A 15,553-nucleotide genomic window follows, 5' to 3' on the forward strand; every position below is an offset into this window, starting at 1 on the left:
AACAATGCCATTACAATAATATCTAAGGAAACTCTGGACTGAACATATGATAGTTCTTAAACAAGGTTAAACAGATAACAACAACTCTTAACATCTTCTATGCATGAGGCTTATTTCTATAATTGAAAAATAAAATACTACCCCATTTCAAGATACTTCCTCTAATTAGGAATCTGGTTATATCAAAACACCAAAACTAAAAACTTCAAGATCCAAGATTTTCTATGCTGCCTGCCACAGAAAATCTAAATTCTGTAATCTGATATTCAAAGCTTCGATATTCTAGTCTTTCCACTTCCCTTTTCTCTTCCTGTGTCATAGCCCCAAAACAAAATAAAATGTTTTCTCTAAAGTTCCCCTCACTTCAGTTCATCTTCACAGACTTTTTTGACATAAGTGAAAAGGAGGTAGAAAGAAGCAATCGCACCGAAAGCCCAAGAATTTATCCTATTCAACTCAGTCCATAGCCTTTTCCTCACATGTCCCATCCTCTTAACCCTACACCTGAGAGGATTTGCTGGAATTTCAGGAAGCTTCCAGGTAGAGTTATTGATGAAATGCACAGCACCCCAAGGTAAATAATAGCAAAGCAGCATCAGGAGGTCCCTTCTCTCCTTCCTCTCCTTCTAATTCCCTGTAGCAGGCAGTGGTCATTGTACAGCAGAAATTAAATTAAAACAACAGCAAAACTTATGGAGAAAATAGAAGTCTCAATTATCTAGGGAAGTGTTAAAATGTGTCTAAATATATTGTATTTTGGATATGAGGGATTACATTTTAGCCATATATAGAACAAAGCGTTCCATGCTCCGTTAGCTTGATTAATCTGAGAAGAGAGGTTCTGAAATGGTTTTAGAGCAAATGTCCTCCCAAATTATGACTGCCTGCTATGGAATGCTGTCCTCTTACATCTCTACCCATCAACATCCTACCCGTATTTCAGAAGCATAGCAGGAATTAATCTTAGCTTATATTTCTCCCGTGACCCAACATATTCTCCCCTATTTCATGGTTATGTGTATATAAGCCTTAGCTTTCCTAATAAAGACTCCTTGAAGGGAGATTTTTGAGTCTTCTATATATTTATGTCCCTTCCCTCTTACTTCTCATTCATCTTTTCCTCTTCTCAGTGGTATCAGGTGTCTTACTAAGTCTTTAATAAATGCTTACTAAGCACATCCTTAAATGTTTAATCTGTGAATTTATGAATAATGGGAGGACTAAGCAAATGGAGGGAATGAAGGGTACTAGCATCTACCTGACTTTTATTCCCATTCCATGAGATCTAGTATGCTCCCGGAGTGTGTCCCTTGAGGAATTATTACACTGCAGTAGAAATTTCACAAACCTAGGAGACCCAAATTTGAATCTTGTCTCTTCCAGGGTAGTGGAATTCACTACCTTCCCTGTGACTCAGTGTCCTCATCTATAAAATGGAGACCATAACACCCACCTCCTAGGATGGGTGTGAGGATTAAATGAGGCAGTGTGTGCCACAGGCCTGATGGCGTACATGCTTAATACATGTGAGCTACTCCCTTGTCTAGGCTCCGTTCTGCAAGTAAACTCACAGCTACATAACTGGTACCTACCCAGAGGGCACCAGTTCGGAAGACTGTTTCTTCAACCAACTCACAATCAATTCTATTTTCAAACTATAATTCCCGAAACTAAAGCTATTTAAGACATCTTGAATCAAAGGAAATTGCGCTGCTGAGGACAAACTCCATATTCGATGTTATGGCAATTACTGTTATACAGTTGTGGTTTGCATGGGCCATTTGCCCATGATGACCTACAGAATGCTGCACGGTCAGGGCCCGGCCTAACTCTTGGGCTTTCTTGCTTGCCATTTTTCCTCACTGTGCTCCTGTAACATTGCTTTTCATTCATTTCTGGAGAAAAACTATGTGTCTTCCTAACTCAGGCCTTCACACATGTATTTCTCTCCCTTGAAATATCTCTTTATCCCACCCACTTTTCACCTGTGTATCTCCTTTTCATAGCTCATGTCAGGTATATGGAACTCTACAGAAAAACTTTTCTTGTCCCTCCAGTCTCAATTAGATTTCCTTGTCATGCTTGTCTATAGCACTCTTCACTTTTACCTTATAGGTCCTCAAAATTTATAACTGTATGTGTGTGCATGTGTATGTGCATGTTTCCCATCAGTTGTCTCCTGGCAATTGTAGGTAGTATAAGCACAAAAAGGGTAAGTGCATCATTATACCCTCAGGTCCTCCCACAGTACCTGGCCCAAGGTGGGTTATTTTATTGATTTGATCAGGCCTTGGTTGATTTTTCTGTTTTCTATTTTCTTGACAATCTGTTGCTGGTTTAGCTAGAAATTTCCTCTTAAAATATCATCATAAATGGAATCTTATCAGAAGTTTTACTGAAGAAATTAATTATTCTGTTCTTATATGAATATAATATTATTTTGCTACTATGAAAGATTTAATATTTCAAGGTGACAATCTAGCCACTACTTATTAGTTAGAAGGTTTGGTATATTCTTGATCATGCATTGTCAGTGTAATTCACCTTTGGAACCAAGGAGAATCTGAACTCTAAAAATTAAAAACTAGACCCGACCCCACCTTTTTCTATGTAATTAATCAAATTGTGTGCCTTTTCTTAGGAGCTACCAAATAATTTTACTCCAGTCTTTATGTCTTAATGGCATCAGAAGTAAGTCAATGCCAAGTATTTTGTACGAAGTCTAATACCATAGAAGGATCTAGCCAACCCAGAAATAACTTAAATCAGGTTTCTGGATACTTGTTTTTAAATATAAGATACACTATTTATTCACAAGCTAACAAAAACTGATAAACTTATGATCAAATTCAGAAGATATGTCCAAGTGGGAAATTTTTATAAAATGTGTACTACCCCATTACTAATCCACTATCTGCCCTTAGAGACTCAGCTTTACTATAATACCAATTCCTACTACTCTGTCAGAATACAGAATGTGTGCAACATTAATACTTTAATGACAAATTATTTGAATTAGCTATTTTTTAAATTAATATCTTCCTAAAGATATTCTTTCTCTCCACAGAAGTTTGGTATTTTAGTTTTGGTTTTGAAACTTCAGGGTTTATTCACCCTATCAGTTCTCATTAAAGTACATGGCAGGAGTATCACCTATCTTGAAGGTTTTTTTTTTCCCTCCATTTGTTTATGTACTCATTTGTTTACCAAGTAGAGATGTTTATTTCCTACATGCTAGACACTTCCCTGAGCTGTTAAAGGTCTATCCTCATTTTTTTTCAGTTCGTTTCATCCAAAAATATTATTTATCATAAACAGTTGTCATTTCAACAAATTACAGTATTTTTCACAAAATGATTATTTCATGACATTTAACAATTTGGCCCTACAAAGGGATCTTATTTACCTTAGTTCACCATTAGTCTAAAATCAGGATTCCATTTTATTTTTCTAAAAATGAGTTAGTGCTTCCTTATTGAGAAAGTAAGATTCATTCATCTCAGAAGCATACCACAATATAAATAAGCAAATAGAAAAATTAACTATCCTATTGCCTACGACCCTGTTTAGCTTTCCTCTCTGCAAACAATGAGGATTCTAGTCTTCTAATCATACGCATGAATCAGAAAATAGATAATATTTAAGTGAAGCAAAATAATGTTCCAAGATTACTTCAATGTGGATCATGATTTTACTTGTATCTCATTCTTCAGTATTCCCTACTCTACAAAGGCGGATTGGAGTTGTAAGGATACTAGTTTCACAATCTCACGTTCAACTGCCTTGAGTATCCTCAATAAAATTTCCAGGGCATTTTATGATAATAGGCCTAATTTCATGGAAATCAAGAAACTGGGTCAAGATACCCTTTCACAAGCCCCCAAAGGGTATCTCACAGTTTAAGGATTGTCTGCCCTCTCTCACGCAGACTGCTTTCTCCAAGTGGGCCTTAACATCCACGATTTCCCTCTGGGCTGCTCATCAAGGGCTTTATGTCAATACAGAGCAGGAAAGAGTGGCCAATATGACAGCCTCAGCATACACCTCCAAATGTGCCCAATGCTCTTGCAGACCACTGAACCTCTGAACACTTGGGAAGTCACTAGTTCAATTCCAGCCCCCACCCTTTTGGTGGCCTTCTTAACTAGCTTACCGTAACCTCACAATCACCTCCCTCCCAGAGCCCTTTGCCTGTGCCCGCCCACTAGGGAGGGGAGGAGGCCAAAATTAACTGGGCATTTACTCATGAGACCTGCCCCTAAAAGGAAAAATTTAACAAGGAGTGTGCGTGTTTTAATAGGTGCCAAAATCAGATGATGGGTTTGTCTGTCTGATCTTATGAGAGAGCGGACTAAGCACAAGAACAGAGAGCCTGGGAGGAATTTCATAAGGGCTGGAAATACCCCCTGCAGTGGAACCATTCTTCATACCTCAAAAGCCCTTTAAAAAATGCCCACTTTTAGACTTGCAAAGAGAATACCTCCAAAGGTGAATATTAGGGCTCTTAATTGTAATTTTCATTGATTGCTGCTGCCGGTTGTTTTTTTTTTAAATAAAGTCATATTCCCAAATTATGATATAAGCTGGCAGCAAAATTAGTACTATATACTTCACTTAAAATTTTCCAAAAGGATACCTAAAGCAAGAACAAGCTTTATTAAAATTGGAGTCGCTCACGTTCAAAACTCAGCAGTGTGCTTTAGGACGACTAAACAAAATCTGCATCAATTTTAGGATCTATGTATTATTTTTCTCATGGAAAATTTCCGAGGCAAAGAAAATCATGGCATCTTCTTAAATGAATTGGTTCCAACTAAAACCCTGCCATCATGATATTGCCTCCACCTGAAAAGCCCTTCTCTCTTCTCTACACTCTTGTAAAACCCCAGCTACTACAGAAGCTCGTACATAAATCACTTACCTGAGAAATTTTCCTTGTCTAACAAGCCTACTGTACTGATCATATCTTTATTCTGCAGACATTCTGCAGTCTTGGGCTTAATTCGTGGAAAATTATTTTGTTCTCAGAGTGTTGTTTTCTCCTGTTCCCATATAACTGCCTCTATTTTATATTCCTTCAAAAACATCATTATAGCACTTAGTACAATAAATGATTGTTTAATGATTAAGTGAACTTAAATGTTAATGACTACAGGAATTTTAATGGTCTCTGAGAGGATAAAATGCATGATGGATGGTATTTATGTAATGCTTTAACTTATTTCATTCTATAAAAGACAGTGGTATTTATTTCTGGTCTGTAGAAGAGATTGTTTCTTTACTTTGGGACCCAAAATAAAGGCACTTGAGATTTTTCCTCCTCTTCTGTTTTGTTTTACATCCTATTTTGGTTTTACAAGTATGTCTGCTTGTGCAAGTATGTCTCTGAGCCACGTCCATGTGTAGTCTGGACTTTCCCAAAGTCTGCACTAGGCAAAATCATCCCAGTGCTCATTTTCAGGTCCCCCAGAATTTTGCCGACCCAAGTTTGAAAAATAGAAAAATAATTTGACCCTTTCTTTGCTATTGGGAATCCTTGATCCTAAAAATTTATGTAGTTGTATTTTCCACAGAGAAAACCCAATCAGATGTTGAATGCAGAGCACAAGAAATAGGCTGATGGAGTTCAGTGCTGGGATGGAGACTCCTTCTCTGAGGTTTTGCTTCCTCCTTTGCCAGGAGAAGCAAGAATAATACCTCTGGGGTTATGGTGAGGACCAAATCAGGTAATGTGGACAATGTGAATTCTTGGCTCAGTAAATGTGAGGACTCAGTGGATGCTAGGAATTGTTTTTGTGATTTTTTTACAACTAGTTGCGACCTTACATAAGTGATGGAGTCTTGCTGTGCAGCAGTATCCTCATCATAAAATGGGAATGAAGATTAAAACTAACTCATGGGGCACCTGGATGGCTCAGATGGTGAGGGACCTCAACTCAGGTCATGATGTCACAGTTTATAAGTTCAAGACCAGGATCGGGCTCGCTGCTGTCAGCGCAGAGCCCAGTTTGGATCCTCTGTCCCCCCTCCCTCTGCCTCTGTCCCACTTGCGCTCTCTACCTCTCAAAAATAAATAAACCTTAAGAAACTTGAAAAAAAAGATAAAAACTAACTCATAGGGTTATTGCGAGGATTCCCGGAGATAATGGATGTAAAGCAGGCTTGCAGTATTGTTAGTACTCAGTAATTGATAACTGTTTCCACCCCCATTATCACCATCACCGTCCCCTTCATCATCATACTCACCACTACTGTTAACGTACTGTCAGAAAATGGCACAGCCAATTTATCAGGAAGCTATTCGAGGTGGATTAAAACAGGTGTGTGAGATAGGAGGCTAATTCAGGGAAATAAGAAAGCAAAGGAATACTGAAGGACCCAACAAGGGCTGGCAGCTGCCCTGATGGTAGAGAGGACTTTTTCCCCCCTAAGGAATATTAATTGTTATTCTGATAAGTGCACAACATTGTTAGCTGTATGCCAGCTGGCTCTGTGAGGTCAGACAAATCGAGGATAAAATATAATACCCCTTCCTAAACAACTACTGTGGATTCATACTCAGAGAAAAGAAACAAAATCAGGCAGCGCCTGAGTGGCTTTTGTCCGTTATGCATCAGACTTCAGCTCAGGGCATGCTCTCACAGTCCATGAGTTCGAGCCTCGTATGAGGCTCTGTGCTGACAGCTCAGAGCCTGGAGCCTGCTTGGGATTTTGTGTCTCCCTCTCTCTTTCTGCCCCTCTCCCGCTCGTTCTCTGCCTCTCAAAAATAAATATTTAAAAAAAAATTATAAAATCAGTCCCCACACTAGCATTTTATACCAACAATCTGTATGTCCTTAATATTATTTCCATGTGACTTTCAAAGAACACTTTTTGATACTTGCATATAAAAACCCTATTTTATTTCAAAACAAAACACTGATTTTTTTTAAACAGAATAATGTAGATACCCTAGATCTAACTCTTCTGATAACAGTCCTTCAGAGGACCTTCTGGAGTAGTGAGGGATGTGCACGTGAGGCGGATAAACCTTGATGGAAAAGTGAATGTTCCACTGTTGGAAAAGAAGTTAAACTATTCAGATTTGTCCTGATGCTGAATGCAAATAATGGCACTACCATGAGAAAGGGAAGTGCATGGAATTTAGAAGTAAAGATATATTTATACTGACTCACGAGAGCTGCCCACACCAATTTGCACTTTGCTTCTCTTCCTGTCAAGTACAAGAAGTTACAAAATATTATAACCATAATTTTCAGTTCTAAATGTCTCAGTTGAACATAGTCATGGAAAAAGCATGGACATCACTTAATGGTTCAGTTTCCTGGGGGTCCCATTCTTTTAGAATTATTATTAATTATGCAGACACAATTATTGCTTTCGTCCCAAGTCCATTGTGAAGTAAAAGAAGAAAATACGACTTTTTCTTGGGAGTGAAGCACAGTACTAATTCAAGTGAGGGTAAGACTCTTCTTAAGCTATGACTCAGATCACTAAAAACAAAGTCATTTGCTGCTAACATTCAATGTGTGCCTCCAAAAACATGCAAATTTAAGTCATCCTCGTGCATTGGGCTCAAGGTTCAGGATATAAAACACATACACACAAACACATGTGAAGACAAGTATTATAAAACTGTACACACACTGCGGACAAGGCTGATAAACCCAGTGCACTGTCGGAAGTGTTACTAGAATAACTGAAAAGCTAAAGAGAGGTTTCAGGAAATCAGGACAGCAAGTGCAAACAATAAAAGAAATAGTCTATCTGCAGGGAGAATGTCCAGTGTGCAAGTTGGCTATATGGAAATCACAGGGTCTGCTTCTAAACCCTTTTATTTCATCCTTTCTGATAGCCAAAAAGATGAGCAGAAGAATGCTTTTATTTCCCAACTTTCTCGCTGGCATTTTTGTAAGCAATTTGTCGAACACTACAGAATTACATCAGACAAAGAATTTCTCCTACACTACCCAAGACTCCTTCAAGATCAGGCTTCATGTGGCATCTGTCAAGTCTAGGTTTCCATCTCTGCTGTTGAACCTTCCGAATACAATTGAGTATTCAAAACAGATTTCATTCAGCTTTTGGTTTTTTGTTTTTTGTTTTTGTTTTTTACAAAACTGGTTTGAATTTGAAATCAGTTTAGGATAGAATCCCTTCTGATTCTTAATTCGTCTTTCCTATTTTGAGTTCGGAGATACCCAGATATTTGCTAACACATGATGCTTCAAATAAGATATGGTAACAGTATAAAATCCAGAAGGAATTTTTCTGTGTTGGCAAAGGACATGGGGAAGAGTAGAGATAAGGAAGAGTAGAAAAGAAAGCCAGTTTTATTTGTCTTCTGGGGGTGTGTCAGAAATGTCCCAGGGCACACTTAACTCTTCCCTCTCTCTTTTGTGTTTCCCTGGCTCTTCCCACATCCATCTGGAACTCCTGCCACTCAAGCCTCCAGAGTTCTGATCACTCATTTGTTACTTACTAGCTCACTTGTTTATTATTTACTTCTTTATTTTCTGAGTCCCCTGTTTATTCACTTCCATATTCCTGACACTCAATGTCTAACACATATTGGCTGTTTCAGATATTTTTGTTGAATCGAGAATGATAAGGCTGTGTGCTTCCTCCGGAGAAATCTGCTCAAGTCTCTCTACACTCACCTCCCTCAGGATATCCTTTACCTACACAGCCTTTGCACTCCTGTCTCTTACCCATTTTTCCTGATCCAGCTCAAATGCCATGACATCGCTTGTCTCTACCCACCCCATCCCCAGTACACTTCGTCACATCTTTTCTCCTCTAAACTGTTGGACTTTTAATACCTCTGCTCCTTCAGTTGATTTCACAGCTCTGTGCCTCAGTCTCCTCATCTAAAAATGGGGGAAGACAGAGAAACAGAAAATCGTTGCAGTTGCTGTTAGGGTCATGTGGGCTAATCTGTGTAAGACACTTAAAAGAGCCTGCACATCAACAAATGCTAAATATTCATAATTATTCTTATTCCCACACATTTGAGCACTTAATCAAAATACTACCCTTTATTTTAAAATCTCAAGTGTGTTTGTTTTCTGTTTCTTTTGCCCATTCACACAGTGTCTAGCATAGTATTGCATGTACTTATTAGGTGATTCAACAAACAGACATCTGATTAAACTCAATAAAGGAAAAAGGAAAGAGACATAATGAAGAAAGGTGACCAAAGAAGTGAGGTATTTTATTAACTCAATTATATTTACCTTATATGCTTAGGATTCTGAGGAAGAAAGCTCAGTGCTTAAAATTCTGTACTTTTACCAATAAATTCAACTTAGATTTCTATTTATTCTTAGATACCTCCTGCTTTCATGTGAACAGGCTTCAAACTTGTCACAGTCTTGGTCATTTCTCTAACCCTTGAAAAATACCTGATCGGTAGTGGCAAAAAATCAACAGAAACATCGTCTTGTGCTTGACTTTACCTAAATGGTAATTCATGGATCTATTGAATTGTTAACTGGACCATAGAGAATAAAATCAAGAAAAAATACAGCAAGTGATACTAGTCTCCATCTTAAAGAAATATAAGTGAACATGCACATGAAATCAATAAATACCAGGTGAAAAGGAGCGAATTCTACTAGCACACATTTATTGAGCTTAACAGGGGATGTGTCCGTTGGCTTGCCCTCTCTATTCTATAGGATTCCAACACATTAAACTTGTCCAACTGTAAGTTATTAGTGTTGATGTAATGTTGCTGTCCCCCGACAGCTGAGCTCAGCAGTGCTAGTGCCACGTTTCCTTTCCAAAGGATAGCTAAAGAAACATTCTTTGGACAAGTGTAATATGTTTGCTATGTTTTAGGAAACTTTGTTCACATTTTCCTCTATAGCTCAATGTATCATTCCATGATTTCTGTAAGTTTGATTTACTTGGGGCCACGTGCAGATTTTAGTAAAAAGAACAATGTTCAAAGTAGCTCTGAGTAGTCTAATGGAGGTTCATGGATCCGATGTTCCAGAAAAGAATCATTCACCTCTTGTGTATACAGACCTTAATCTACCATTCAGGCATTATTTTATTGGTTGATTGAGTTTAAGTATGGGAAGGATTCATCTTCTTATTCTTCTTCTTGACTTATAAATGGATAATGTATTCAATTGATACAAAGGATAATTCTTTAACAAGTTTTTTAAAAATTTAGCCTATAATACACATAATTCTGTAACTTTATTCTCCTGACAACATACCATAGACATCCATCTAGGTCAATAGCTAAACTCTAGCTCATTATTTTTAATACCAGCAAACTATATATAGTGTGAGTATATTACAATTTTTCAAACAGTCATGATAGATAATCAGGTTGTTTTTAGCTTTATTTTCTATGTACAAAATGGAAATTAATATTTTGTACATATGCCTTTACATATGAGTACTTTTGGATCTATAGGGTAGATTCTAAAATGTAAGGCCAATGAATCAAAAAGCATATAACATATAGATCTGCATGTAGATAGATGGATAGATGGATAGATCTGCATTTTCCTGTATACAGATATAGACACTGTCATAATATGTACTTATCTCTTTTTTTATTTCATCAGTCTTGATTTTCTGATTGAAACTGTTTTTTAACAATCAAATATATAGATAGATGGATAGATGGATAGATCTGCATTTTCCTGTATACAGATATAGACACTGTCATAACATGTACTTATCTCTTTTTTTATTTCATCAGTCTTGATTTTCTGATTGAAACTGTTTTTTAACAATCAAATATAACAAAAACTATGCCTTGCCTTACTCAGAAAACTTCAGCCCAGAAAAGAAATATGTCCCAAATCAAATCCTTTTTCATTGTTACCATGTTATATCAGGGATAATTTTCTATATTTTTCTATATTTTTTAAGCATCCCATCTTCTGACTTTTTTTCCTTTTGACAGAATAGTGTGTCCACCTACTTTGTCCACCACAAAAAAATGACCACATTTGCAGACTCATAGAACAAAACATTTGGTAAGATCAGTAGAACAAAGCATTATCAATCACATTTCTATTTACATTATTTATAAGGACTCATTTGTTCCTGAAATTTTATAAGCCAAATCTACTGTTTTCTTTGCTTATTTTAAAATATTAGTCTAGATATGGAGCCAGCACAATTTTTCTGAATTAGTGCTATAATACACAGTATACATCATTGGACTGTTCTGAAATAAAGGTGAGAATGTTTTTTTTTACTTTTTGATTCTGAATCAATGGTTTATTGGCCAGTCCCTCAAGTAAAGTTGTTGGACTTGTACAGACAGAAAATGTGTCCAGTTGACACAAAGTGTTTTTTAATAATAAGAAGAAAAAGAAGAAAAACCCTAGGATCTAGAAAAAAACACTCCGTTTTTATTCATTGACTATCAAATATATTATTTCATTTGATTTATAACAACCTATATGTATTTATAGATGAGGAAACTAAGGGTGAGAGAGGTTAAGTAACTTGCTCAACGCCTCAAAGCAAGTAAGTGGGAAAGCCCAGATTACTCCATTTTTCTTCTGATCTTGAGACCACACATGACTACGTCCCCAGTTCCCTATTTAACTCTACACATTGATCACCCATTTTTGCCCCAATCTCTTTCCTCTCTTAGTGGTAAGTTACATACCAGTCTGAATCAGCTGCCAATGATGGTATAGACATAGAGGTAAAGTTTCAACTGGCTACAGTATTTCTATACAACTGAAGAGGAATTTTGACTTCACATGAGCTAAGGCCTCTGGTTTACTCTTGGAGGGAGTATATTTGGAGGGAGTATATTCAGGGAGGATATTTTAGGGCTGGTTGAGTTGGTCCTTCCTCTAAGGTTGACATTTCTCCCAGAAGCTGTGATAGTTGGTGACAAGATTATCTTTCATGGAACACTTTTCAGCCTCAGACCTCATGCTCCTGTTACAGAAGGTATTTTCTACTCTAGCATCTTAAAACTGATCAGTAAAAAACTAAATAAATCTCACATGACCTGCTGCATGAACACTTTTCTCTGCTTCTGTTTCTTTAACCCTAAGGCTTATTGGGGGAAGCTAACGCCATTTTTTTTTGAGGTTCTTAAAAGGTACATTGGAAAGTACCTCAAATCTCTCCTGCTTAATAAGCTGTTCATAGTGAGAGGGAGGGATAGTAACATTCCAATCCTTATTTTGTTATATTAGGATTCTACTTGAATAATTTTCTCATTGATAATTCCAGAAATTTTTCAACAGTGGAAAATTTAAGCAAGATTCACATCATCTTAAGAGACAACAGGATCTCATCCTTGAACTGTCACGAAATACACAGCCTTTTGCAGCTTAATCTATAAAACTATAGAGAGGGGTTTTCTTCCCCCTTAATTTGGTGGCTAACTATAATGCCATCGTGTATGTAACATTTGAATTGACTAATAATATTTTCTTGTAGATTAGGTATTTTTAAAAGTATCGACATATGAAAACACAGACTTACTGGTGGTTTTTGTTGTTTTGTTTTGTTTTTGTTTTGTTTTTACTAATGTATAGCAAACATTTTACTGAATTTTTATGTGACCATAATTTTAGTTTTTAAAAATTAATATAGGAAGAGGCCTAACTTGGAGAACTTTGGGATGAAAACCTCCTGGGAGTGGAGGGATGGAGGTGGAAACTCTTTGTAAATGGCAAAATAATCTTTTTCTCAATTCTTCTATTGCCATTCAAATCTTCAGGGAGCAAATAAAACGTCAGGCAGTTCTTGCAGGTTGAGGTTGCGTGGCAACCCTTCTTTGACAAAATGAACTTACCATTTACCAAGCTCCGAAGGAACCAGGACACCTGAAGCGGGTGCCATGCCAGGGCCCCCGGCTAAAGGAAGCAAAGAGGCACAGAAGTGCTTCGAGGGACTTCTCACCCTGGGAGATTGTTCTATGCACACAAGCTCTCACAAAAGTCGCTGGTGCCCAGCGAAACGTATCCCCACACCTGCATGCGAATGCACACGCACATACCCCAGGGAGCAGGGCCCATGGACACCCCCTTGCCCCACGACTCCCCAATGCACACGCACACAGCCCAGGGAGCAGGGCCCGTGGACACCCTCTTGCCCCACACCTCCCCCTCTCTGGAGCCATCCCCACACCTGCATGCGAATGCACACTCACACACCCCAGGGAGCAGGGCACATGGACACCCCCTTGCCGCACGACTCCCCCTCTCTGGGGCACCGTCTGTAGAGCAGGCAAGCGCCTCCTTTCTTTTTTCATATCTTCCAAGTTACCAAACCTGGGACTGGGTGACACCGGGCAGCAACTGAGCCTTCCCTGTGTAGCCCTGGGACCGCGAGGTACTCCGGCGGGTCCCAGAGATGCGCAAGGTCTCGCGCTCCTTGGAAGCTCCGGGCGAGGACAAAGAGGGTCCGTACCCGAGTAAGGAATCGGCGGGCTGCGGGGAGATGGGTTCTTGGGCTGCCCGCGAGCTGTAGGGCACAGCGCCCAGGGACTCCGCGCGCCCGCCCTTTCCCGGGGTGCGCTCACCATTTGTAGCCTCTGCCGCGCTTGAACTTGAGGGTGAGCCCAGTCTCCAGAAAGAGCAAGAGGTTGAGCAGCGCGAGCAGCCAGTACAGCGGCTCCTTCTTCACCTCGGTCACTCGCCAGACCCCAACCAGCGAGTGCAGCAGGAACAGCAGCCGGGTGGCCAGGGCGTTGAGCAGGACCAGTCCCTCCATGCCGGCCGGCGCGCTCTGCCCGCCGCCGCCCCCCGCCCGCGCCCGGCCGCCCCTCTCGGGAGCCCCGGAGCCCGCCCGTGGGCGGGGACGTGACAGCTGGAGACCTGCCGCTGCCGCAGTCCCGGCTCAGCCTCCCGCGCCCGAAGGGGAGACAGCGGCTCGCCCCTCCCCCAAACTTCCTGAGAACTCTCGGAGAGGGGAGATCTAAACCCAGCACGTCTAGACTGTTGGGCTTTCCAGGAAGTCTGGGGCTGTGCCGCCGGGGCTCCGGGTCCGGGGCGTTATTCCCCAGCGCTGCCCACTGCCCTCCCAAAGCCGGGAGTCAGGCTCCATCCCGACCCTCAAGCCCATCCCACCCGCAGGGGCTTCCCCCAAACTCTCCGAGGGCTGGAGGGGAGTGAAGGTCCAGGTGCTACGGAGTCTGGAAAGGGAAGGGGGCCACATCTGCGGCATCTGCTCCCTGGCTCTTCCGCCGAAGTGGTTTAATTCACTCACTCTTCTTACAGGAACACGCTCTCACAGTGACTCTGAGATGGAACCCAGGAGGGCCAAAGAATCCGCTGTCCAAGCAGTTTTAGAAACGCTGTTCCTGCGCCGCTTGGAGAATGAAAACTTCACGGGACGGGAGGGAATCCGCCGGGGCTTTCTGAGAGCTCCCCGCACCGCATTTAGGGGGCAGGTGGTCCAGGTCACTTGCAGTCTTTGGGCACGGTGTTACCAAAGCAAAGGGATGTTCTTTATTAAGTCGTCCCTACTCTCTCCCCCCCCCCCCCCCCACTAATTTCATCTGAAAGAGGGAGGGTAGTAAGACAGGAAGACAGAGGGGAAAGTGAGGGAGGAGGTAGAAGATAAAGACAGGAGTTGGACTGGAGGGAGAAATTCATGCAGCTGGGAACTGCGCCCTGGAGATCAATGACCAATGAATTAAACTCTGGTGTTCCAGCATCCAAGGCGAAGAGGACACTGAAGTCAGGGTTTCCCAAAACACCTTCATGATTTAAAAAAAAAAAAAAAAAGTTTTTTAAGTTTGTTAGTTAGTTTATTTATTTATTTATTTATTTATTTATTTTGAGAAAAACAGTGTGAGCAGGGGAGGGGCAGAGAGAAAGACAGAGACAGAGACAGAAAATCCCACGCAGGCCCCACACTGCCGGCGCAGAGCCCAACACAGGGCTGGATCCCAGGAAACATGACCTGAGTAGAAATCAAGAGTCAGATGCTTAAGGGATTGAGCCACCCAGGTGCCCCATGATTTTTGTTTTCCTGTTTGGTTTCCTACCACTTGTATCACTATTTATTTTACATTTTTATTTAAATGAACTCAAATTTATACTGAAATAATTTTAAATGAAACTTTATATCACTCATAAATGGAAAAAAAACAGTATAGTAGGCCATAGATGGAAGGTAATTACAAAATTAAAATAAAATGAAACTAAGTTATTGAAATCTCACTAAGTATTAACCACTGCCTTCTAAGGCTCTTGTACCTCAGCACCCCTCTTTCTGGGAAGAGAAATAAATGGTAGTCATGTTACTACCAAGCAGGAATGTTCTCTCAATTGCATTAGTAAAATTGAGAGGAAAACACAAAAGGAATATTTTTCTTGGTTAGGTTTATTCAACTTAGAATCATCCCATACCTTTCTTAAAATTAGGTTGCAAATTCTGAATTCTATGATCCATGTGTTCATTAGGTGAAAAAAAATCCAGTTGCTTAGAAGCTCAGTTATTTCTGATTAACTGTTATTAGGAAGATTTTCTTCATCCTGTGGATGTGCATTCTTCCATATCTTCCAGGGAACCCAGCAGTGAAATCTCTGGGATCGCTTATTAT

At 40.0% G+C, this 15,553-nt stretch overlaps 1 protein-coding gene across 2 annotated transcripts in view; it reads right to left on the reverse strand.

Moving 5' to 3' along the window:
- TMEM26 (transmembrane protein 26) overlaps nucleotides 1-14,222 on the reverse strand; it is a 52,642-nt gene extending 38,420 nt beyond the window's left edge. Inside the window, exon 1 of one of the 2 annotated variants that reach the window (XM_047826002.1) lies at nucleotides 13,526-14,222. In XM_047826002.1, the coding sequence (XP_047681958.1) occupies nucleotides 13,526-13,716 (191 nt within the window). In that variant the 5' untranslated portion in view covers nucleotides 13,717-14,222. The remainder of the gene's footprint in view (nucleotides 1-13,525) is intronic. The other variant, XM_047826001.1, reaches the window with a different exon arrangement.
- Between the last annotated feature and the right edge of the window lie 1,331 nt (nucleotides 14,223-15,553).

Source organism: Prionailurus viverrinus, chromosome D2 (genome assembly GCF_022837055.1).
Source record: "Prionailurus viverrinus isolate Anna chromosome D2, UM_Priviv_1.0, whole genome shotgun sequence".
Classification (NCBI taxonomy): domain Eukaryota; kingdom Metazoa; phylum Chordata; class Mammalia; order Carnivora; family Felidae; genus Prionailurus; species Prionailurus viverrinus.